Here is a 22,298-nt window from a genome sequence, read left to right as displayed (position 1 = left end):
TTTTCAATCTGGGTTAGGTTTTATTTCATCCCAGTTGTCTTTAAACAATTACACTCTTAATTATAAGGATGCGTGTAGAGCACAGTGAATCACTCATGGGAAGGAATGTCTTTGTGTGTTTGGAACACTTTTTACAGCATTTAAATAACAAAAACATACACATCAGGTGTTTCAGTTCCCCAGTATTGTTTTCAGTTGTACGTCCTTTGCAGATGAAAGGCTATACCCCTCTGAAGTCTAATAATTCAGCTGATTCAGGGTTTCAGCTCACATGTCAAGAGGTTGTAATTAAGTAAAATTTTCTTCTATGCCTTTTTATTTTTTATTTTTATTTGCTGTCATAGTTTGACCAAACTGCTTACTTTTGCAGGAGTGACATGGGTAGGAGAATTTTGGATGCTGGAGGTGAGCATGGTTAATAAACAACCTGGTACTGAGCTTAAAAATTACATGTAGAACCCTTCAAAATTGAGAAGAATACCTTTAGAAACTGCAGAATGTTGCAGTTACAGTGCTCTGAAGAATAAAATATTGCATGAAAACAGTCTGCAAACTGGACTGTTCCAGATGTATGCAGAATATAGCTAACTTTTTGAAGCTTTAGGTCCTTTTCTCTAGCATATAAGTTTTAAAACAGCAAAGATGAGAAGGAAATCAAGCTTTGAGCATAGTAAATTGCTAGCCATGTTCAGTATTACTATAATTTTTATCAGGCATCACTTTGGTTTCCACCCATTCAGGTGAAAGTTGAAAATTTCTTATCTCTTGCTTTTTTGCTTAGTGTTGCTTTGACATTCCTTGAGAGTTTAATAGAAATTTTATTTTGAAATTAAGTTGTTCAGTCATCCTTATTCCCGTAATTCTTTATATCCTTTACGTCCTTTATATCCAGGATTACATGCCTGGTTATTATGTGATGTGTAATATGAAAATTTCAGTACTGCCCGTACCAGTTCCTTATATTATATTTTTTTTTGGAAATTAGTAGTATCCTTAAAATTACTATTCCTGCAAAATTTATTGTGTTGTAGACTATGATCTTCAGGTAGCCATTACAGAAGCTTTATGCAGAATGATACCTGAGAAACAAAGAAGGGAACTGGCATGCCAATGGTTTTCCATGGAGTTTGTGTCCAGTGCATTTAAAGGAATTAAAGATTCCGAGTTTGAAACAGTAAGTCATATGAAAAATGTTTCCATGGAGGTAGACTTTTGTTTTACACTTATTCAAGAAATGTCTCTGTTTTAATAGGACTGTAGAAAATTTCTTAACCAGGTGAATGGCATGCTTGGAGACAAAAGAAGGTAAAACTGATTTTTTTTTTTAATATATATATATATTTTTTAACACTAATATGTTTTCTTTTCTGGAGTCAGCGGCCATTCATTGAGAGTACCCCTTTTGTCAAAAAAAAAAAAAAAAGTGGTTTTGGTGAACCCTGAATTGAAATAATACAAGCAAATAAGACTAATATTGCTGTGGTATTAAGCCAAGGAACTGTAGACAGGTGTTTTTGTGTTTTGTTTTGTTTTCAAAGCATTAATTCATAAAGAAATACTGTCTTTTGGCACATTGCCACAGGTATTGTCTTCCCTATCTAGATGTTAATTTTATGTAATTCCTACACTTGGGAAAAAAAGACAATGTCAGCTCAAAGAAACTGTTCACTAAAGAACATTCAGCTAAGTGACTTCTTTTGCTTACTGTGATCTCTTAATTTCTAAAGTACTTAAGTTTTGTGCTGAAAGCAATCCATTTGCTTTGTTCAGATATGCAAAGTTTACAGCATTTTAGTCTTTGACAAAATACCCTTTTCTTACAGGGTTTTTACATATCCGTGCTTATCAGCAGCTCTTGATAAATATGAGGTAAAGTGCAGTCTTAATCATATATGTATAGATTTTTATTTGTGCAGATGAAGTATTTCTTCGCAATTTAGTTCAGAGAAGTAAGGATTAAATAAGATTTTTCAGGCATATATATGGAAGTCCATGTATTTGTAGTTTGTCAACCTGTAACACAAAGCCTGTTAGCTGGTATAAATCATTATTCTTAGCTCTCATTCTTTTATCTTAATTTTTCTTTTCAGCTACAAATACCATTAGATGAAAACCTTGAAGAATTTTGGATTGATTTCAACATTGGTAGTAGAAGTATATCTTTCTATGTGGCAGCAGATAATGCAGTAAGCTAATTTTTTTCTATCGCACCTGATTCTTCAGAGGCAGTAGATGCACATGGTTTCAAATATATCAAATTTGTTTCCCTACATCAACATATTGAAATTAAATATGCATCTGGAGAGGAAAAAAACATATATATAAAGATATATATGATTTGGTGCAGAAATAGGCAAATGTTGCCAGTAAAAATGGATGTCATTGTTATATCTTTTTTTAATGTATTGAGATCAAAAAAAATCAAATGACCAATACTCTTTGTGAACAATTTAATATATAATAGCACATGTGAACGAGTCATTTAAAAATTACTATCACAGAATCAAATGGCAGTTGTGGTTTTATCTCAACCATTTAGATGAGTATTTCTACCAAAGATCTTTTGAAAGATTACTGTCTGTTATACATGAAGCTGATGTTCATTGTCACTTCTTCTAAGAGAGACTGTAGACAACTGAAAACGTATCTTGACTGAATAGCTTTCTGGTCTATGTACTCCATTTAATTGTAACATGTGTTTTTCTTTTCAAAATTATGCATTTTTTTATATAAGGATCATCAATGGGAAACAGTCATTATACCAGAGGAAGAGGTAGTCTTGTACAACCTTGAAGGTATTGGCAATCATGAATGTGATCTTTTGTTATATACTAACTTGGATTTTCAAACTGATTAATAATAAAGTACTGACTCAAATTCTCAGCAAAGCAAATTTCTCATTGAAAACATTACAGGTACTGTTTTTATAAAATTGCACTGCAGTCTTATTAGCATTTTAGGCATGCAGGTGTGATTTAATTAAAATAATTTTAAACTGATGACTTACAGATATTTTAATGCAAAATAAAGCATAAAACAATAATGTTTAGTAATTTTCCTTTCAAATGTCTTAGAATGGTTTTGTAAATACCTATAATTTGCCTGCAGCTATAATAAGTAACCTTGAGAAAAAATGCTACAGGTAAATATATAGAATAAATATTTTTACTGGATTGAATCTTGAATTATTTCACTAATAATGTTTATTGTAGGTTAGACAGAATTAAATAAACCACTCATCTTAATAGCTTAACTGAAGCATACAAATAAGTATCACATGTTTACAATTACTACATGAATGGAGCTACAAACTTCTAATGAAAATACTTTTTTCAATTTTGTTTTTGTCCAGAGAAAGATTCAAAAAAACTATTAACGATAGATCTAAAAAGCCCAATGAATGTGGGTAATCAAGAAGGAGAGAAAATTTTTTTATATTTTGATTCTATCTTGGAAATCAAAGATGTAACCGGAAAGATTTATGGACTAAGTAAATGTAAGGTAAGATTTAAACACTCTTCCTAACAGTTTTTATTCAATTTGAAATGAACGTTTCACTGCCATAAAAATGTTGTTATAACTGTGATTATCTTATCGTTATCTATTTATACAGATAGTTTCTGATTAATGTTGCCACTACAGAACAGCATTTCTGGCATAATCTGTTAAGCTTCAGTAAAGTTGCCTAATAAATTTAAAAATAATTGCAACAAAAATGAAGAGGTTGTAAAGGGTTCACTGTCAAGTTTTGCATATACAGTTAACATTTTGCATATATGACTTTGCAGAAACACAGGAAGTAGATGCTTAAACATACAGAAGTCTATCAGAAATGACTCATTAACATTCACTTACCCTCTTATGAATTGATTCATTTAATCAATCAGCCATAGCTTGCTCCTTTTATGCTTGTTGCAAACTACTCTTCCTGACTGAGAAATGGGTGAGGAACGGAGCTGTTGTGAACTTGCAAGAATCTATTTTCCCCTCTAATTTGATTTCAGACACTACTTCAGACTTAACTATTTTCTTTTTGTTTCTTGTTTAAAAAAAAATGATCAATGTGTTTATTTTACATAGATGGTTACTCACTTTGTAGGGATTTAGTAAGAAGCAGTCTACGTCAGTTGCCAAAACAACTGTGCATGTCGTCTTTGATGAAAGTGGATCCCAGGTATTTTACTTCAGTATGCTGAGATGGCTGTTTCCTTTTTGTTGTTTACTCTTGATTCTTAGCTAATTATGATCATTCACCATAAAAACAAGAATCATTAATATGTAAATTGAATGCTTCAGACAAATAGATAAAGAAGTTCCTTTGTTGGAACTGTGATTTGGTGACCCATTCTTCTTAGGTAAAGTAACAGGTTGGATACTTTTCAAACTATATGTATATAAGCTCCAAAGTTTATTAAAATCTACAGTGAGGTAAAGACTTTTGTTGTGTGTGTTCATATATAACTATAAAATGTTATAGTATTTTGGATTTATATTTATGTGTGTGTTTTTATAGAATTTGGATAATTTGTGTGTGTATGTATATATGTGTGTGTTTTAGGTTCTGGTACCAGAAAGTCAGTTTTCACCACGTTTGGAAGAAAAATCTGAAGAAGAGGAGAAACTCAGCAAGTACAAAACACAGCAACTTCCAGGAACACAAAGGACTCTGTGCACAAACAACAACCAAGATAAATGCAAAGGTAGTTCGTCTGAGGTAAGCTAGAGTATCAGAACAGAAAAAGAATACATAAAAAATAAGTAAACATAAATTTTTATATACTTTAGAATATAAAAAACTGTTGTTTTAAAATTGGAATATAATACAGATTTTGATTTCCCTAGGACTTTTCACTAAGCTGCGTAAATGCTTTTTCAAAAAAGTTTGTCATCATTACTGTTACAGCTTCAAAATACATAACAAAAAAAAAGAGCAATTTTTAGCATTCTTTAATAGACTATTATCCTTGTAGAATTCTCCTTGGAGAGAAATGTTTTGAAGGTATGCTTAGATATCTTATCTAAAGTCAAGTATAAAGTCAAGTATAGCTTCTGAAGACTTATCAGCGATAGTATTTGCTCTAATTAGAGACAGGTTCTATACTCTGGGTGTTCACAGATATTTACAAAAAAGCTTTGATGTTGTCAAGATTAATCCTGTGTCCTGATTAACCGAACCACAATTTGATGGGCCTGTCCTTGTGTATAGCTGATTCTCTGGGAGGAGCGGGATTGTGAAGCCTGGTATTTCTTTTCCTACGCATTTCCTATAAAATTGTGGAGTTATAAATGTGTTATGGTTCTACTGAAACTAACTACAGATATGTTAGGAGAAAAAGACGAAGCTGTGTTGCCATTTCTTCATCATGCAATAGTCATGTAGTGCATGTCTTGCCAGAAGTTGTCTTCAGTAGATCTGTTCCTGAGGTTCTGCTGGTTTATGTGATAGGACTGTGGAAACTGCTGGAAGTCATCTTGGTTTATTTGATTTTTAATAAGGGACAGGATTTGGCTTTGTACTGTTGAATTAATTTAGGAACAACAATTGCTGCTCTCAGTTAAAAATCTTTAGTTTCAAGTGTTATGGTGAATTTTTTTATGGAAAGATAACTGTAAAAAAGTTCTGTTTCATTGATGAGTGTAGCAAGAACAGTTGACATTTCAATAGCGAAGTATTCAAAGACTCTTGGAAATAGACTTTCTAAAAACTTGTGTTGTCATCCTTAAGTCTGTGTGTTATGGTTAAGTGTTTTTTTGTGCTTCAAGATAACCACATCTTGTAAAAGGAAAGTGTCTGAAGCATCAGTGCTTATTCCGGGAACTACAAGATTTCCCACACGGAGCCCACTGCTATTTATTAGTACATGTAAGTTTACAAGGACTTTCAGGGTAAAACTAAACTATAAATAGTCTTTGAGATGGCTGGTTGAGATAACATAATACAAGGATGAACTGTAATCCATCGCAGAACTGGAAATGAATAATACACTTCCTAAAATCTCTATAGCAGGTGCTTTAAACTTGAAATTTTTAAAGTAGGCCGCTTGCTACTGTTCCATAGACAGAATAGCATTCTGAACAGCTGAAAGCCACCTATTGGTTTTACTGCAGCTGCCAGTAAGCTGTTTGTGCTGGAGCAAGCTGAGAAGTCAGCTTGTGAGGCAAAGTAGGAAGTAATGGATCAGAAGATCTGAGTCACAGGCCCAGTGCTTCTGATGCTTACTTCAGAAGTGTTTTTTACAGAGAAAAGGATAAGAAAGAGACTTTCCTTTATCACAAACAGGAGTCGTCATGTTTCTACTAACAGTTCTACTGTAATAGATACTTCCTAAAGAGAAGGGAGAGATTTTTAAGACAAAGGCCAACAGGGTGGAGATAAAGCCAGTGGCCAAACAGCATGACTAACAAATATAATTTTCTGTCTTTAATGGTCTCAAATGCATCAATATCCTTAGTCAAGTGTATCCATGTATCATACAAATTAAAAGCACAGAGGATAGAAATGAAAGCATTTTAATTAGGATGGAACAATACAGAAATTCTGTAGCTTTTTTATTTGGAGTTTACCACGCTATCTGTCCCAACAAAAATGTATTACAGTAAAATATTAAATAGAAGACTAAGCATTTTCTGCTAGAGCCTGGCTGTAAAAACATTGCTTGCCTCCAGACAGCCACCATTGGCTCATTAATCTCCTTAATAACTTAATTGAAATCAATAAAATTATTAAAGATGGATAATGAGTTGATATAAATGCTACTCAGCTTTTTTAAAGTACATGCAATAAATGAGATCATGGGCAACACTCTTCATATTGATCAAATATACTAGAATTCTAACATGTCTCTTGTTTGCTTTCAGCCACTCCTTGTAAAGGACGATTTAAATTACCTTTGAAAATGATGAGCTCTGCTGAAATGTCTAACAGTAATGAAATAAATGAGACCAGAACAAAAAATGTCTCTAAAGAACCTACTGGAGTATGCATGCCATCTGTAGCTAAGTCTTACTCAGACTAAAATTAATTTGTATTCTAATATATTCTTAATTTGTATTTTGGAGAGGTAGAGTGTCACAATCAGTAAATCACTTTTAGAAAATAGTGTGTTACACAATGTATTATTGCCCTCTGGATTTCAAGTTTAATCGTTCTGAAGTCAGATTGAATTCTAACAAAAATAGCCAAAATTTGCATTCAGTCACCAGTTCAGTTGCTTCTAGTAGCAACCACAGTTCTTCCTTTGTGTATAATGAGACAATAGTGTATACATAAAATCTCAGTTATGTAATGTTGATGTAGACTTAAAGAACATATAATACAGTCAGCTGCAGTTGTGAAATGTTAATGCCTTCAGGTTATAGCATTTGTAGCATCGATTTTAGAGCATTTGTGATCAGGCATCCATTAAAATCTAATAAAACTACATAGGTGTCATTGAGTAACTGCAGTTTGAGTATATGTATTTTTGGTTCTTTTCTAGTTAACAAAGACATCAAACTAACATTTTTATTTTATTTCTATCTCTGAATGAATGTTTTTCTGAATCAGATTCAGGTCAAATCCCCAAGAATGGGACTCTGAAGCAGTTTTTGATATAGCTATGCTTCCAAAAAAGGCTTTATTGTATAGAATGTATAGTTTAGAATATTTCAAGTGTTAGTGGGAAAATTTGTTCTGTTTTTTATGGATTGTAATTTTCATTTATTGTACTTTCTAGAATGGGCAAACATGTACACCAGATAATGAATTTTCTGAAACAGAGCAGAGTGCCAGGAAGTCAAAAATCAGAGATGAGGCAAAAGTACCTGAAAAAGTATTGCAACCAGTACTTAATTTAAAAGAAAAAATATTTCTCTGTTTTATTAGGGAAACTGTAAGTTTGACGTGTCTTACTGTTTGTAGTTCTATGACAGTATTTTATTTTTGATGTTACTCTCCTGTAGGGAATATGTAATGAAGAAGTTTTAAAAAATATACAACAGGCAGAAATTGGGGCCACCAGAAAGCAAACTTTAGGCAAGTAATTTTACAAATGCTGATTGTCCTTACTTTAATTTTTTAATCTTGTCTTTTTTTTTTTTTTCAAAAAGATTGATAACAAATTAATGTCTTGTTTAGATGATGCGTTAGATATTGTTCCTGATACGCAGCCAACAGGAAGAAGCAACAAACATCTGTAAGTATTGGAAAAGAATGCCAAGTCACTGCTGTTTTATGACTTATGACTACTTCATGAAAAGGTTATTCTGTTGTTTGAACAGATTCACCATTTAGTTAGTCTTTGATTGCTTTGAGAATAACACTCATCAAGAGTAACATTTAGTAATGTCATCAGAGAGTAATTCTCTCAGATGACATCAGAAGCTAAAATAAAAATGACATGGGTTTATATATAAGTAGGTGAACTGCGCCATAAGGAGCAGCAGACTTTATCTGGTTCTAACTCTTGTAGACACGCCACAAAGTTACCTGGGTTCAAGTTTAATGGTGGCCATCAGGTATTGTTGCCTTTTTGAAACTGACTTAAAAACATATATTGTTTGTGAAGGTTTGCCATTTACCAATGCATTGGTTAATTGAACAATGGTAGCAGGCTTAGCGCTCATGTAAAATGCACTGATATCTATAAGCCATCACTATTTTCCTATGTTGTGATGTACATTTCTTGTAGTTTAGACACACTTTCTAAAATTTACTGATAATATGATGGTATCATTTCTATTAGACTGCCTGGTCTTTTGGAAAGTTCTTCTGATAAAAACAGAACATGGAAAAAAAGAGTGTGTTCTGTTCCTGAGAAGAATATAACAACTGGGAGCAGGCAAAAGCTAAATCTGTCATCAGGACCTACATCCCATACAGGTTATGTTCATATTTTGTTAATTGTTAGTGTTAAAAATGTTTCAGATGAGTTTTTAACCTATGACTCTGCTTTCTTTGTGTATTAGTTCCTGTTTTTAACGAAAGAGATGTGAAACAAAATGGTTTTTATTCCATTTGTGGAAATACTTCTCCAGATAAACAAAGAAATAAAAAAAGAGAAAAACAACAGCAAAATGGAATTGAAATCATGAGGGAAGAAAACTGCAAAATACTGAGTGGACAGTCAAAGAGCATTAATAATTTGGAACTGAAACAGTTGAGTACAGAAATTAAAAATATTTCAACTACTGCTGAAACATTTAAAACATTTCTCTCAGCTAGAGTGTCAGAAACATCTTTGCATTCTGATTTTACAAAATACAGCAATACAGAAGAAGAAGTTGATGTTCTCTCAGAAAAAGAGACTTCAAATAAGAAACAGTCAAAAAGGGTGAGTTTCTTACTTTCATTTCTGTGATAAGTAATTAAAGTAATTGTCAAATTTCCAGTATTCCAAAATTCTCAAAATGTATTTTACTTTCATTTACTCTCAAACTTATTTTTACATTATTTAATTCATTCTTTATTAGTTGAAAATCAATGTCAAGTTAACAGTTCATTTCCAGTGTGACCTGTTTAAGATCATCTTACTCTGAATTTCTTTTTTAAAATCAGGCTTTTTATTAATAGTTCTTACATATGCTGCCCACATGTGCTTCACTTACAATTCTTATTCATTCACTTTCAAATGCCAGAGTACACAAACACAAAACATTTAAAACAAAACATCTGCTAACCTCATGTCTTACAGCCCACTGTATGAGCAGTGCAAGGGAAAACGATTTTCAAACAAATGTTATTTAGTGCATCTAGAAGGCTGTTGATTACTGGGAAGCAGTAGCTCTGTTGCAGTTTTACCCTTTTGTTGGATGGCTTCAAGGTTAAACATTCAACTCTTATTTTTCTAGAAAGCAAAGTCTAAAGAAATGACAGATGCAACAAAATCACTAATTAGTAAAATCAGTGACAGGTATACGGAAAAGACTAACGAGAAAAGCAAAACAAGAGACTCCTCAGGTTTCAACAGGTATGTAAACTACATACTTTTATGCTGGTTCTTTTCATCTGCAATCTACTTCTCTACCTACAGTTAACTGCACATCAGCTCTTGAATGATTTTTTTTTCACTTCTGATAAACCTCGTAGTACAAAAGAGTAGGAGGCAACTAGTTGCGATAGTTGAAATAAGGCTGTTAGAAATCCGATTTCGATTCAGTACTCTTTTGACTCATTCATTCACAGAACTTTCCCTGGAAAGAATTTAGCTGGAATAGTTGATGGTCACAGTACATACCGAGTGTCTCCATCCTATCTTCTTCATTCAGCGTTCAAAATTGGGTTAATTTATCAATTTTCTGATGATCTAAAGTGTTCCTAGTTCTCTTCTCCTGAAACAGTTGGCTGTTAGATGGCTTAAATTAACAAATCCTTAAATGAGAAGACTAGTCTTACCTTGCACTGATACATGGAAATGTACTTTACATATAATTACATATCCTCCTTTCCAGTTTGATACTAACTGGATGACAAGAGAATGGAGTAGTTGTGAGGCTCCTTGACCTTCTGAATGTTTTGGATAGTGAATTGGAAGACATGCAGGGTGTGTACGTAGTAGTGTGTACCTAGCTGCTAAGTACATAGCTTTTGTAAAGCACAAAAATTAATGGGAGCTGATCTATTTTTAGCCATTTGTTTTACTATTTAAATGTCTGAATACATTTAAATTTGTATTGCATAAGGCTTTTATTTGTATAAACAGTTATTTTCATATATATTATAATTAGGATCTAACAAAATGTATCCGTATTTTTTCAGACCATGTTTAAGTAAATCTGGTTTCAGTGTTGATAAGGTAACTTGAGTTATTGATTTTGTTCCTTTTTTTTCTTAATAAACGTGCATGTATGATGGCATCTAGTAGATGTAAATTGAAAGTTTACAATTATCAGTGAATGTTAAACAACTCTGTAGAAGTTAGTGTTAATTCTGCATTGAGTGTTAACTGTCTAAACATACTTCATATATATATGTTCATTTGTTTTCTGGAATAATATGAGCAACTGTTAGCCAGAGAAACCCCAATTAATTTCTGTTTACATATTCTGAAATTGAGTCTGTTTCTTTGTGAATAGTAGGAACTCTTTAATTTTGAGCATAACAATACTAAACATTTACAATTAAAATGCTATAGTAATCAAGCTGGTCTAAATGAGACTATAGAATCCTTAAATGAGATCTAGCTAGGATACAGAAAGTACTCCTATTGTTTGGGGGAAAACAATTGATGTGAGGTTTAGTTAGCATCCTTAAAGGGTAACTTCTAAAAGAAGGTTCTACTAGCTCTTTTTTACATTTGCCGTATTGCATTATTGCTAATCAAGTGCAAGTCTGAAAAGTTGCTAGGTTTTTCCATAAGTTCATGCTGAAAAACTTGTGAAGTGACAGCTTGCACAAAGACGTAGTCCCAGTTTGACATGAGTGAATTCCAATTTATGTCTAGGAAAAAGTTCAGAATAGAAGCTTGAAAACTACTACTTTCCTTGATACAACTGCTGGTCATATTTTGTAAGTAGTTAAAACATTTTCAAACAAAATGTATAATTACCCTTATCAAACTATGAGAAATACTAATTTATGTACTTACAAAATTGATCTCTATGTCTGTTTGACAGCAGGGATGATGTCTACAACTTTAACATCAGTGGGTTTGATGAGCCTACAATAAAGCTAGGGGTAAGAATATAGTTGAAACTGGTATGTAATGAATGTATAATGATATGTGCTATTGTAAGGTTCTGGCCACTTAAAGCTTTTACATTGTTTTCCTGAATTAAGAATGAAACAGTTTGTAGGAAGTATTATGCATCTATTAAAAGATACGTACATATATATATATATAAAATCATTATTGTCTTTTTTCCAACATCCCATCCTGTAAAGACATCTTCTCCTAGCTGTGTGAGTAACAAGAAAATATAGCTGAAATAAAAGCAAAGGATGACAAGAGACAATGTTTTGCCTTTTATGGCTAAGAGGAGCATACTGAATAGGTGAAGGTAGTGGTTGGAAGCAAATATATTAGCTGGAGATACACAAGCTTTAGTCAATTCCAGCTGGTTTTAATTATCAGCTCTGTTCTTAAATAATTTCTGAGATAGAAATTAATCATAGTAAGTTAATCACAGAGTATAAAAACTGAATAGAAAAGCCCTTAACTGTTATGTGATGGCCTGTTTAATTTTGTTTAAACTGTATCTTGAATGAAATTTGTCATTTATTCTCATTTATTTTTGTTTTTTAGATCCATGACTGTCATGCTAAGGAACAGAACGTTCGTACAGATCCAAAGAAAAAAGGGTAGAAATGTTATGTTGTGTCCAAGTCTCCTGGGGATAAGCAAGTATAGTACTGTCTGCATTCCCCAGCATTCCATTATGACAATCCAGGGAATGCATGCATGACATTAATACCTTGACTGTTGTTTTTTCAAGCAGTAAACATAGCTGCTATTGTCTCCTAGTCTATTTTATAATTTTCCTTTGGAAAACTTATCCAAGTTTTCTATAACCTGAGAACAAAAATAGGTACATCTGTTTGAATCCTTAATCCATACATCACATGAATAGCAGAAAGATTTAGATGTTGATTTATTGTATAAAGGTGTTTTTTCTTTTTTTCTTTTTTTTTGAATCAAGGAATCCAGATGAAATTAAAACTAGCACTGAAGTGAAAGCAGGAAAAAAAGTAAGGCTCAGAACTTTGTGGAAAGAAATCAGTTTGTCTTCCTGTATTTAAATACCAAGTATGTAAGGGAAAGGTAAATTAAAAGTAAATGCATAACTTTGAACAAATTTTTTTTTCTTTTCTTTTTTTTTATATATAGACTAGAAACAATCGGGACAAGAAGCATCTTTTCAGCGACACAGACACAGAATACAGAGGTGATGACAGCAAAACAGACATCAGCTGGCTACAAGAATCAAAATCTAAACCCCAGTTAATCGATTATAGTAGAAATAAAAACTTAGGGAAATCAATATGCGCAGGCAGAAGTAAGAAACTTTCTTCATATTTAAGTGTGCTGCAATAAAATACGCTCATAGATACTAATTGTACAGCATGTAATGTGATTTTTTTGTATATATGGTAGGTTTTAGTTGTCCTGTTTCCAAGGATAAGGACTTTTTAGATTAATTATCCTAATCATTTAGGAAGGGTAATTTCCAAAAGGTCTGTATTTTAATATGGAAAATTATTGTAGACAGTGAAGTTGTTTTCAAGAAAAAACTTTGGATAGTGCATTGAAGGCAGTTTACTGAACCATGTTCGTAGGCGTAAAAGTGATTTCATGATTTTACAGCTAAACCTTGAAACGTTGAACATTTTATTATGATCCTGTTTTTTTCTAACTTTGTGTTGTAACAGCAGATAAATTCTCTGAACCTGCTTGCCAAATGGATACATCTAAAGGCAAAACAGAAAAAAAGAAAAAGGTAAATGTAAATTTGCAACCTGAGTTTTAATTTTCTAAATATCTTAACTCACTACAACAACTGCTTTTTAAATTATATTTCATAAATATATGCAATTCTCCGTGCTTATTTCAAAATCAGTTTCTAAATGCAGTTAGCTGTTTTCAGGTACTATATTTTTTAGATAGTATTTAGGAAGTATTTCTGGTGTAATACTAGCTGTGAGTTGGAATGATTATTGTCCATCAAGACATTAAGTTTTGTTACTTATTCATTGATTATGCATATTTACTGCTTAATAACAATCTACTCCACTGAATAGGTCATTAGCTGTTCAGTGAGGGTTTTCATGTGGCTGATATGTTTAATTGCTTTTTAATGGCTTTGGGATTATAATTTCTTTAAATGAATATAGGTAATGTACTGAAACTGAAAAGAAAAATGTTTGATGTTAGTAAAGAATAATAGTTGAAAAATACTGTACGCCTATTGAAATTGGGGGTGTAATGAATTATGAGTGATTATGAGCATATTTATGGAAGATGCTTGTAGATATTCGTAAGCTACAGCTTTAAAGACAAATTAAAAACCGCCATGTTACCCTGCCCCACAAAACCGCTCTTTGGTGTCTCAGACTGTACAATAATTGTTCAAATCTATTTAATGTTAGTAGCTTAAAGCTATTTATATTTACACTCAGTGTAAATTGTGAACATGAAAATATTGCTATATGTATCAGTGGTGATGGTCCATGAAAACTGAAGAGGTCTTCAAGTACCTAATTAACCAACATTGAAACAGCCTACTATTTACTCTCCTATTATCACTTATTAAGTATTGTGATATGAATTGAGAAGTTTTTTTTTATTCTGAAGGAAACAGAACGTAAAAAACAAGCTTCAAGACAAGATGAAATGATAGAACAAACCTATAGAACAAAACGACCTCGAAAAGCAGCATTAGCAAAAAATTACAAAGAGCCTTCCAGCTCAGAGGAGTCAGAGAGTGAAAGGGAATATTCAGCATGTACCTCTAAGAAGGAGAAATCAAAAGTACAGGTATACAGTTGCACTGTATTCTTAAAAATGTACTTCTGCCCTATTTTTCAAAATAGACTCTGGTCTACTTTTTACTTAGACTTTAGTAAGCCAGAGTGTTATTTGAGGTAATGCTATGCTCTTTACCTATATATGTAAATGCTTATGTATGCTTATATATGCTTATGTGTTTAGAAGTGTTTATATAAACTTCTTATTTTAATAGAAACCCATGAATGAGGAAAACAGAAATGGTGATCAGCAGAAGAAACTTCAGAATACTGTATCTTTGGAGCCAAAGACAGTAGTAGATTATGTAAATAAAGCGTTCACTAAATCAAAGAACTCTGATGAAGAAAAGGAAATTGAAATGTCATTACCTGAGAGTCCAGCATCTCTTGAGACAATGAGAGGTATGTATTTGGATTTTTTGTATAGAAATACCATATCAAATGTTGGAGCTTAAATGAAGATTATCCAAGTAATAAATTTTTTATGTTTAATTCATGGTTTTAAAATATGAGATCTTCCAATTCAGTGTGTATACCACATTATTTAAGAAAATATGTTAGTATGTCATTACAACTTTTATAGGTTTGTGCACTTGTTTGACATCAGCATAATATAGTTATGTAATACGTAAGTGAAAGTAGGCTGTTAGAAGTAATCTGGTAATGTGGAAGATGTAAAAAGTTCAATGTGGTAAGAATTACACCAATATGTAAAATAAAATTTCACCCATCTGACACTTGTAAATAGCTAGAGTAGGGACAGTTGGCAGTGTGGGGCTTTAACATACCTTTTTAGTATCATTCTTCACGCTTACAGTTCGGGAACTGTTTCCTAGGTGCTGAGAGATTATCAGAGGGAGATGTTACTCAGGAGCATATTTCTAGTGAAGGATCAGCTGGTCTTCAGGAGTCAACACCAAAAAACAGGGAAACATTAAACTTTGGGAAAGGAATCTCTCCTAATAATCTCTGTCCACAAAAAAAGAATTTTCAAAATATATGTCTAAATCAGTGCCCTGAAACGACTGTTAAAAAGTTAACATTTGGAAGTAAAAGTTTCTCACCAGTTATAACTGCGTCATCTTTGGTAAGAATATTAAAGTTGCTCTACAGTTATTTTAAGTGAAGATGTTCCATTCAGTTGCTACATATATTATGCTCTTGTACATCTCATTTCAATAATGATTTTGTTATTTATGTGTAGCTCAACTTAACTCCAGTAACCCCATATAAAACCCTCAGTGGAAAACATACAAAGGAATTTGTATCTGAAACATGTGATGCTAATGAAAATTTGAGTTTTAGACATGGCTTTTCAGACAAACTTTCTGTTGAAGCAAAGCTACAAGATATCACTAAACCTATCATCAAAAATAAAAGAGAGGTATGTTACTAAATCCATTTCTCTAAAGAGCTGCAGCTTCTTTTCATCCATTATATGTACATTGCAGTCGGTGAGGTTTTAGGGGAATGGATCTTTATTAACATTAAACATTTGATATAATGTGTACTTGTTAATTTTTATATATTTTAAATAACTTAAGGAATTGTGTATCTGACATACAATTAAAGAATTGGGTCCCAACAAGACCAATTATTTTTATCTTCAAAAAAAGGAAAAGGCAAATATTTTCATCTTGACTTTAAAAAAGTAATAAACAAAAGATCTTCTATAGATTACATGATTATGACATTGGCATGGAGAAATTCTTGGGGTGGAAAGTGCTCTCACTCAGGTCTCACTCTCAAGTTTTAATAGTAACACATTACTTAATATAATTTGTAGCACTGACAAATAAAAACAAACTATACCTTCAACCCATTTTTGCAAGTATTTTTTCTGGTGAAAAAAGCACTAGTGACTCCATTGAGAAATAATTTTTGTTTGCCTACTATTGCAAGAAACTGACCTTACTGGGCATATATCTTACTGCTATCATTATGTATTGATATGGTAAAATAATTATTTTTCTCTTTCATGTAATGAGATTTAGTGGTAATTTATGTGTTAATTTTTCCTTCCTGTAGTTGTGCTCATGTTCGTAGTTAAATGAAAAGCAACATAAATGTGGATTTCTGACAAAGACTTCTAAAAGCACTTTCTTGTAGAAACTAATCAATGGCCTTTCTTGTAGGAACCATCTCCTTTATCCATTTCCAGTGGAAGTAAAGTACAGTCTTGGAGTCAAGAACGTTATGACTCTATGCACAAGTCAGGTACATACATTAACGGCAGCAGACTTTCTGTGTGTGTTAAGAACAGCTAAGAAAAATATTTATTTGGCATAGAAAAATGTCGCACCTCTTTGGTTCTTTTTTTCTTTTTTGTTATATTTTCATTATTGTTCAATTTTTATTCTTATTTTCTCTGCTTCTTTAAGTACCCCCAAAAAACCTGAAACATGGGCCCGAAGATGTTTCATGGGCTCCAACATGTCCGTACTGGGGAAAAAATGGGAAAATAGTATTAGCAAATATAGAGGGTTTATAGTGAATGTCTTTAATGAGTGAGTCTTGTGTGGCTCAAAAAGAGTTCTGTATTCCATTGAAGTTCTGGTCATTTACATCAAGTGCTTGTACCTACTGAACATGCCCTTTATAAATGCAATGCTCATTATTTCTTATATGGTTTTTGAGCTGTAAAGAAACATACTGCTAAATTTTTGATCCAAAGGGACAACACCCTGCTTCATCTTGCAATGTCATTGTTCTAAATAATCCTAAAGTTAAGCATTGCTTTCATGTTTATTAAAGGACCGACTATACATACATTTCTGAAACGAAGGTACCAGAGTGATACAGAAAGCCACTTTGATGAAGTAGAAACAGCCAAAGAGGAGGAAAAGAAAGGAAGCAGAAGAGCAAAGTTGCAGCCTAGAAAATTATTTAAAACGGATGACACGGTTACTTACAGAGGTTAACTATGAAATGAAAGTTGATTATAGTTGTGCAAAAGTTGAAAATAGCATAATAATATAAAGTTTCAACCGAAACCAGTAACATCCATAAAAAAGCATGTTTCAAAGAAAACAAATGACAAAAATAAAAAAACTAAATATTTAGAAACTATCTCCATTTAAAAAGTCAGTAAATTGATCTGAAAATAGAAGCTAGCCCCAGCCATATAATTGGTGAAATTAACAAGAGCTGATCTAGGTTGTAACTACAGATAGGAAACTTCTTCACACTAAATTGTGACATTACCTTTTTTTTTTTTATATATATCTCTTCAGTGTCTGAAAGCTTATCTACTGTATCTGTAAATGATCCATCTGTTTTGGGTGAGGATGTCTGGGAGCCTGGTTATTCAACTATCAGTATGTGTCAGAAGTTCCAAAAAGAATTTACTAAGAAAATGGAGGCAAGACATTTTATATACAATATTAGTTGTGTGTGCAGTTACATGTGCATATGAATGATAGTTTTGTCTTACGCTGTGGAATTTACTTAAAAAAATGAAGATAGCTAAGTGCACAGAACTTTAAGAAATCACAGAATTAAAGTTGCTTTTTAAGTCTTTTCAATTTGATTATGTACTTAACCCTCCAATGATTTTCTTCCCCAGATATGCTTTATTTTTAATCCTGTCCCTTATTTTAAAACAAGCTATGTTGCTAAAGTAATGAGACTACTGCATTTTGGTTCTTTTCAAATTATCAACACTATGAATGTGACTTACTAGCTAAAAGAAAAACATGAGCCTCAATAATGCGTTTGTTCCTCTAAGACAGCTGCAAGCACACAGCATTCACTCCATACGTACTTTATCTGTTTTCAGGAAATCTATTTTTCAAATAGCGTATTTCTAATAAAATATCAAAAACATAAACCCATGATTATAAACATTTCATTAACAGAAAGTTTTTCCTTAAAGTATAAGATTTTTTTAAAAAAAAGTTTTTTTACTCAGTACCAGTGGTATTAGTAATAATTACAGTACTAAACATAATATACTTTTTTCTTCAAGTGAAAATCATCTGAAAGTAATGTTAAAACATCTTTACAGAGCCGTTCACAAAAAATGGATCATTTTACAAAGCAATCATTAAGAGCTGCCCACCAGCATTTAGCAACAATGAATTACCAGCTTCATGAATGCAGGTGTGTAACAGAATATTTATTTTAAACTACTTAAAATGTAATGAATATCTTCTAAAGGTAACTCATTCTGTTTTGGTAGGATTAGACAGCTGGACAGATTTCATTTAGTTATCCTTGAGGAAATTGAAAATTTTGAGAAAGATTCTCAGTCCCTGAAAAACATGGAAAAAGAACTCTTGGTTTGTATTTTAATTACTTTACCATGGAGAAAAATTAGTTTTTAAGAAATCTGTAGATTACTCATAGGATCTTTATATTATTAATCCTAATTTTAAAAAGCTTTTCTATTTTTAAAGTTGATTCAGATTTCAAGTAATGAATTTGAGATGTCTGGATTGGCTTATGCGGTCCTGTAAGAATTTCTATATCACCATTATGTGTTTTTTTTTCTAGAATAAACTACTCATGCTACTTCTAACAGGCTGTGTATAGGCCATTTCGTATGCTTTTTTTCAGCTGGCTTGTATTTCAGGTAGAGTGCGTAGGCATTTGAAACTGATGTGCAGTGTGTTCTAAGGCAAGTCAGTTGCCTGCTATTTGCTGTAATGTAAAATCAGTATACAAATAATCATGTTAACCCAAGACTTCAGTAGTTTTTTTTGTTGTTGTTTTGTTTTTTACTCTGAAGGCTTTTCTTTATTATTTTTTCTTTTAATCACACTTAAATGTATGGAAAATCTGATTAAAACATTATGGATATTCTTTTCCATCATTTTGAAACTCGTAGGCACTGTAGGTTTACAGATTTCTGGCAAAATTGTTTCCATGAAAACAGAATTTCTGAAGTGCCTTATCCTGCTAACTAAACTTTTATTTTATTTTATTTTTTAAAAAAGAAAAAAGCTTCTGGTTATTATTTTACTCCTACTGATACTGTGCTTAGGCTGTGAGTATGGGTTATTTTATTCATAATAGATATTAGTCAGTTTTAGCTAAGAAAATATGAGTTACTGCTGTTACTTGTTAACATTTTTCTCTCCAGACCTTTTGGAAAAAACAGAAGCAGACTTTAAGTACGTACATGAAAAATGAGCAACAGAGGTTAGTGCTTTTCACTAATGCTGTTTTGAAACTTGTTTTCTTTTGTAAATTCAAGTTAGGCCAGCTAACAGTTCTTTACACAATTGCTATCTTCCATAAAGGATAGTAGATTAGATGAGAAAGTGAGATTAAAATGTTCTGGAAAAATGTAATTTTTCTCCAATAGGAATAATAATTATTACTGTTTTTAAGTACTATTAAGCTACAAATAATGGGATGTACTCTTGGTATTTGTGAAATGTTCATATATAGCAGAACTACTTGAATTACCTTTTATTTCTTTAGATTTCAGATCCTGAAAACATCATTTGAAAAGAACATCTACCATACTGTTGATTATGAAGAACATATTTTTACTTCACAGGTATTACAAGCTTTCAGTTCTTCGCTGGTTCTAATCATATTTGTTTCTTCCATTATGCTAACAGATACCAGTATTGACTTATTTTTCCCCAAAGAATTCCTCATCCTCACAATTACATTAATGCTACCTAGGTATTTTTGTAGCTTTTCATTGTCATAAAATATTTTTAATGTAACACTATTCAGTGTTTTAGAGCTAGATTTAACCTGTCAGAAGGTGTCTGCAGTTACCTAGAAAATTGCTGCAAGGCTTACACTGTATTCTGTGTCTGTGTTTACCAGTGTAAATCATCCAAGAAAGAACAACTCAGATGCAAACATCCATTTCTGTAAGCGGGTAGATGCATGCACATCTCTTCATTTCTCACTTATAAACCATTTAGGGATGTAATTGTCATCTTGAAAATGTTCCTAATTGCAAGTAGAGAGGATACATTCAGTGTGAGTATCTTTTTATAGATGCATCTTATGAAAGAAGACATGAAAGGACTTCAAGAGAAATTTCTTAAAGAAATGGTAAAGGAAGTTACCTTTTCTTTTTATTTATTAATGATAATGTAAGTATAGTTGTTTGAACGTTAGAACTTAAAATTTTTAGTAATTTGTTACCCTATCAAGAATAAAAATGAATTAGAATCCTCGTATCGCTGACATTTTATAGGTTAAGCCTTTTCCTTGAGTGATGAAAGTATCAGGTAGATATGGATATACTGTTTTACTTCTGAGTCTTAATATGTTGAATGATAACATGGAAAAGTATCTTATTTCAGATATGTTAGAAGCAGGATGCTATGCACCAGAATTACAATATTACTGTATTTTTTAAACGTTTTATTTGAAGTGTGTGGTAATTGTAATGCTTTTTGCACAGCAAGAAGAGGAATTGATTAATGTTCGCAGAGGATTGCAGACATTGTTTCTATCAGAAGACCGAGAATTCTAAAGTAATGTTTTCAGACGATTTCTGAAATTCAAGCTGAATATAAACTAATTTTTAATGTAAAATTTGACAACTAGATGTATTTATTTATTTAACTTAAGGAAATAATTGTAATGAAAGTATATTTTCCTTAGTAAGATTAAAGTCTTCTGAATAATACTTCTTTTATTAGAGAGATTTGGAATTATTTTACTGAATATGCTAAAATGCAATATGTAAATTTTTGGATTTTTAGCATATGCTATTTTGAAGAAGTCTTTATTAACATTTGTATAGGTTATTTAACTGACTTTTAGAGAAATCACTTCAAATTTAACTTCAAATCTATGTTTTTGGTCTGTGTGTACAGAATATTTCTTTTGTCTGATCCAGAATACAGTCAAATTATTTAGGGTTCAAATAGCATGTGCTAGTCTCAGTCCTATTCATCGGTGATACTTGATTCTAGTAGAAGTTTCTACCAGAAAACGACTGTAAACATTTATGGTTGAACTATGTTGCAGATATTTGTATTAAATATTTCAATAAAAATATATACCGTCTGTCTTGTTTTTGCAAAATGGTGTCATTACCATTCTGCTTTAAAGTAGCAATACCTTTTTGCATTGCAGTCAAAGAAAACATTGCTGAGGAAATATTTTGTGTTGGACAATAGTAAGAGGTTCTACTGTCTATAGCTCTGAAATGTCCTATATACTCATATCGTCTGTTCCATGTGCATAGGACATCTTCTGAAATCTATGTAATCTGAGAGCCACCGCCAAGTCATAATTTACCTTTTTCCTTTGTTGCTGTATAGTGAGTACAAGTTCTGTTTAATTTTAAGGGAAATCCTAGCTTAGAACTTGTACATCGTAAATACAGACGAAACCTTAAACTACTCTGCATTTATAGTTCCTTAGCAATCTTTTTAGCCTTTTTAACCTGCAATCCTCTGTGTATATATACTGTATTTTTTTCAGGCTCCGAACAATACCTTTAATTCCCATTTTTTAACAGAACTTAAATGAAAGCTATTAAAAACTTACAGCTCATCAAGGAGAAGTAACAGATGTAGAGAATAACTCATAGAACATGCCTGTCTTTGAGGTTGTCTACATCATCATATGCAGAGCTGCCTATTTACTATGGAACTGACTCCAGATTAAGATTCACATCTCAGGAGCCTGGGCTCAGTAAGCATGGCACTTGTACAACTTCACAGCTTCTGGAGCTACCTTGAAGAGGGTACACACTCCTCTGTAGCTGCTTTTATGACCACCATGGTCTCAAAATAATGTATTGGCCCACTTTGTGGTAACAGTTCCCTCCAACTTAGTTGCTTTACAGGCCTTTACCATTATACCTCTTATTTTAACATTTGGTTGTCTTTAACAGCACACATGCTTTCTGTCTGATTTCCATGCCATGTGT

At 32.2% G+C, this 22,298-nt stretch overlaps 1 protein-coding gene across 1 annotated transcript in view; it reads left to right on the top strand.

Moving 5' to 3' along the window:
- SYCP2 (synaptonemal complex protein 2) overlaps nucleotides 1–20,958 on the top strand; it is a 28,082-nt gene extending 7,124 nt beyond the window's left edge. The window contains exons 9-44 of the mRNA XM_035343646.1: nucleotides 371–405; nucleotides 1,032–1,174; nucleotides 1,253–1,305; nucleotides 1,824–1,869; nucleotides 2,091–2,186; nucleotides 2,735–2,795; nucleotides 3,353–3,501; nucleotides 4,559–4,707; nucleotides 5,757–5,863; nucleotides 6,859–6,977; nucleotides 7,716–7,811; nucleotides 7,942–8,014; nucleotides 8,117–8,174; nucleotides 8,724–8,860; nucleotides 8,947–9,311; nucleotides 9,829–9,947; nucleotides 10,736–10,772; nucleotides 11,421–11,485; nucleotides 11,596–11,653; nucleotides 12,222–12,277; nucleotides 12,616–12,664; nucleotides 12,804–12,972; nucleotides 13,349–13,413; nucleotides 14,268–14,450; nucleotides 14,656–14,842; nucleotides 15,277–15,527; nucleotides 15,645–15,824; nucleotides 16,576–16,657; nucleotides 17,195–17,356; nucleotides 17,674–17,801; nucleotides 18,447–18,541; nucleotides 18,621–18,720; nucleotides 19,524–19,582; nucleotides 19,868–19,946; nucleotides 20,405–20,461; nucleotides 20,817–20,958. Coding sequence (XP_035199537.1) covers nucleotides 371–405; nucleotides 1,032–1,174; nucleotides 1,253–1,305; nucleotides 1,824–1,869; nucleotides 2,091–2,186; nucleotides 2,735–2,795; nucleotides 3,353–3,501; nucleotides 4,559–4,707; nucleotides 5,757–5,863; nucleotides 6,859–6,977; nucleotides 7,716–7,811; nucleotides 7,942–8,014; nucleotides 8,117–8,174; nucleotides 8,724–8,860; nucleotides 8,947–9,311; nucleotides 9,829–9,947; nucleotides 10,736–10,772; nucleotides 11,421–11,485; nucleotides 11,596–11,653; nucleotides 12,222–12,277; nucleotides 12,616–12,664; nucleotides 12,804–12,972; nucleotides 13,349–13,413; nucleotides 14,268–14,450; nucleotides 14,656–14,842; nucleotides 15,277–15,527; nucleotides 15,645–15,824; nucleotides 16,576–16,657; nucleotides 17,195–17,356; nucleotides 17,674–17,801; nucleotides 18,447–18,541; nucleotides 18,621–18,720; nucleotides 19,524–19,582; nucleotides 19,868–19,946; nucleotides 20,405–20,461; nucleotides 20,817–20,888 — 3,940 coding nt within the window. The 3' untranslated portion in view covers nucleotides 20,889–20,958. The remainder of the gene's footprint in view (nucleotides 1–370; nucleotides 406–1,031; nucleotides 1,175–1,252; nucleotides 1,306–1,823; nucleotides 1,870–2,090; nucleotides 2,187–2,734; nucleotides 2,796–3,352; nucleotides 3,502–4,558; nucleotides 4,708–5,756; nucleotides 5,864–6,858; nucleotides 6,978–7,715; nucleotides 7,812–7,941; nucleotides 8,015–8,116; nucleotides 8,175–8,723; nucleotides 8,861–8,946; nucleotides 9,312–9,828; nucleotides 9,948–10,735; nucleotides 10,773–11,420; nucleotides 11,486–11,595; nucleotides 11,654–12,221; nucleotides 12,278–12,615; nucleotides 12,665–12,803; nucleotides 12,973–13,348; nucleotides 13,414–14,267; nucleotides 14,451–14,655; nucleotides 14,843–15,276; nucleotides 15,528–15,644; nucleotides 15,825–16,575; nucleotides 16,658–17,194; nucleotides 17,357–17,673; nucleotides 17,802–18,446; nucleotides 18,542–18,620; nucleotides 18,721–19,523; nucleotides 19,583–19,867; nucleotides 19,947–20,404; nucleotides 20,462–20,816) is intronic.
- Nucleotides 20,959–22,298: the final 1,340 nt, after the last annotated feature.

The sequence above is a fragment of the Oxyura jamaicensis genome, chromosome 20 (assembly GCF_011077185.1).
Source record: "Oxyura jamaicensis isolate SHBP4307 breed ruddy duck chromosome 20, BPBGC_Ojam_1.0, whole genome shotgun sequence".
Classification (NCBI taxonomy): Eukaryota; Metazoa; Chordata; class Aves; order Anseriformes; family Anatidae; genus Oxyura; species Oxyura jamaicensis.
Note: the sequence above shows the minus strand (reverse complement) of the source record. Positions and strands in the feature narration are given on the sequence as shown.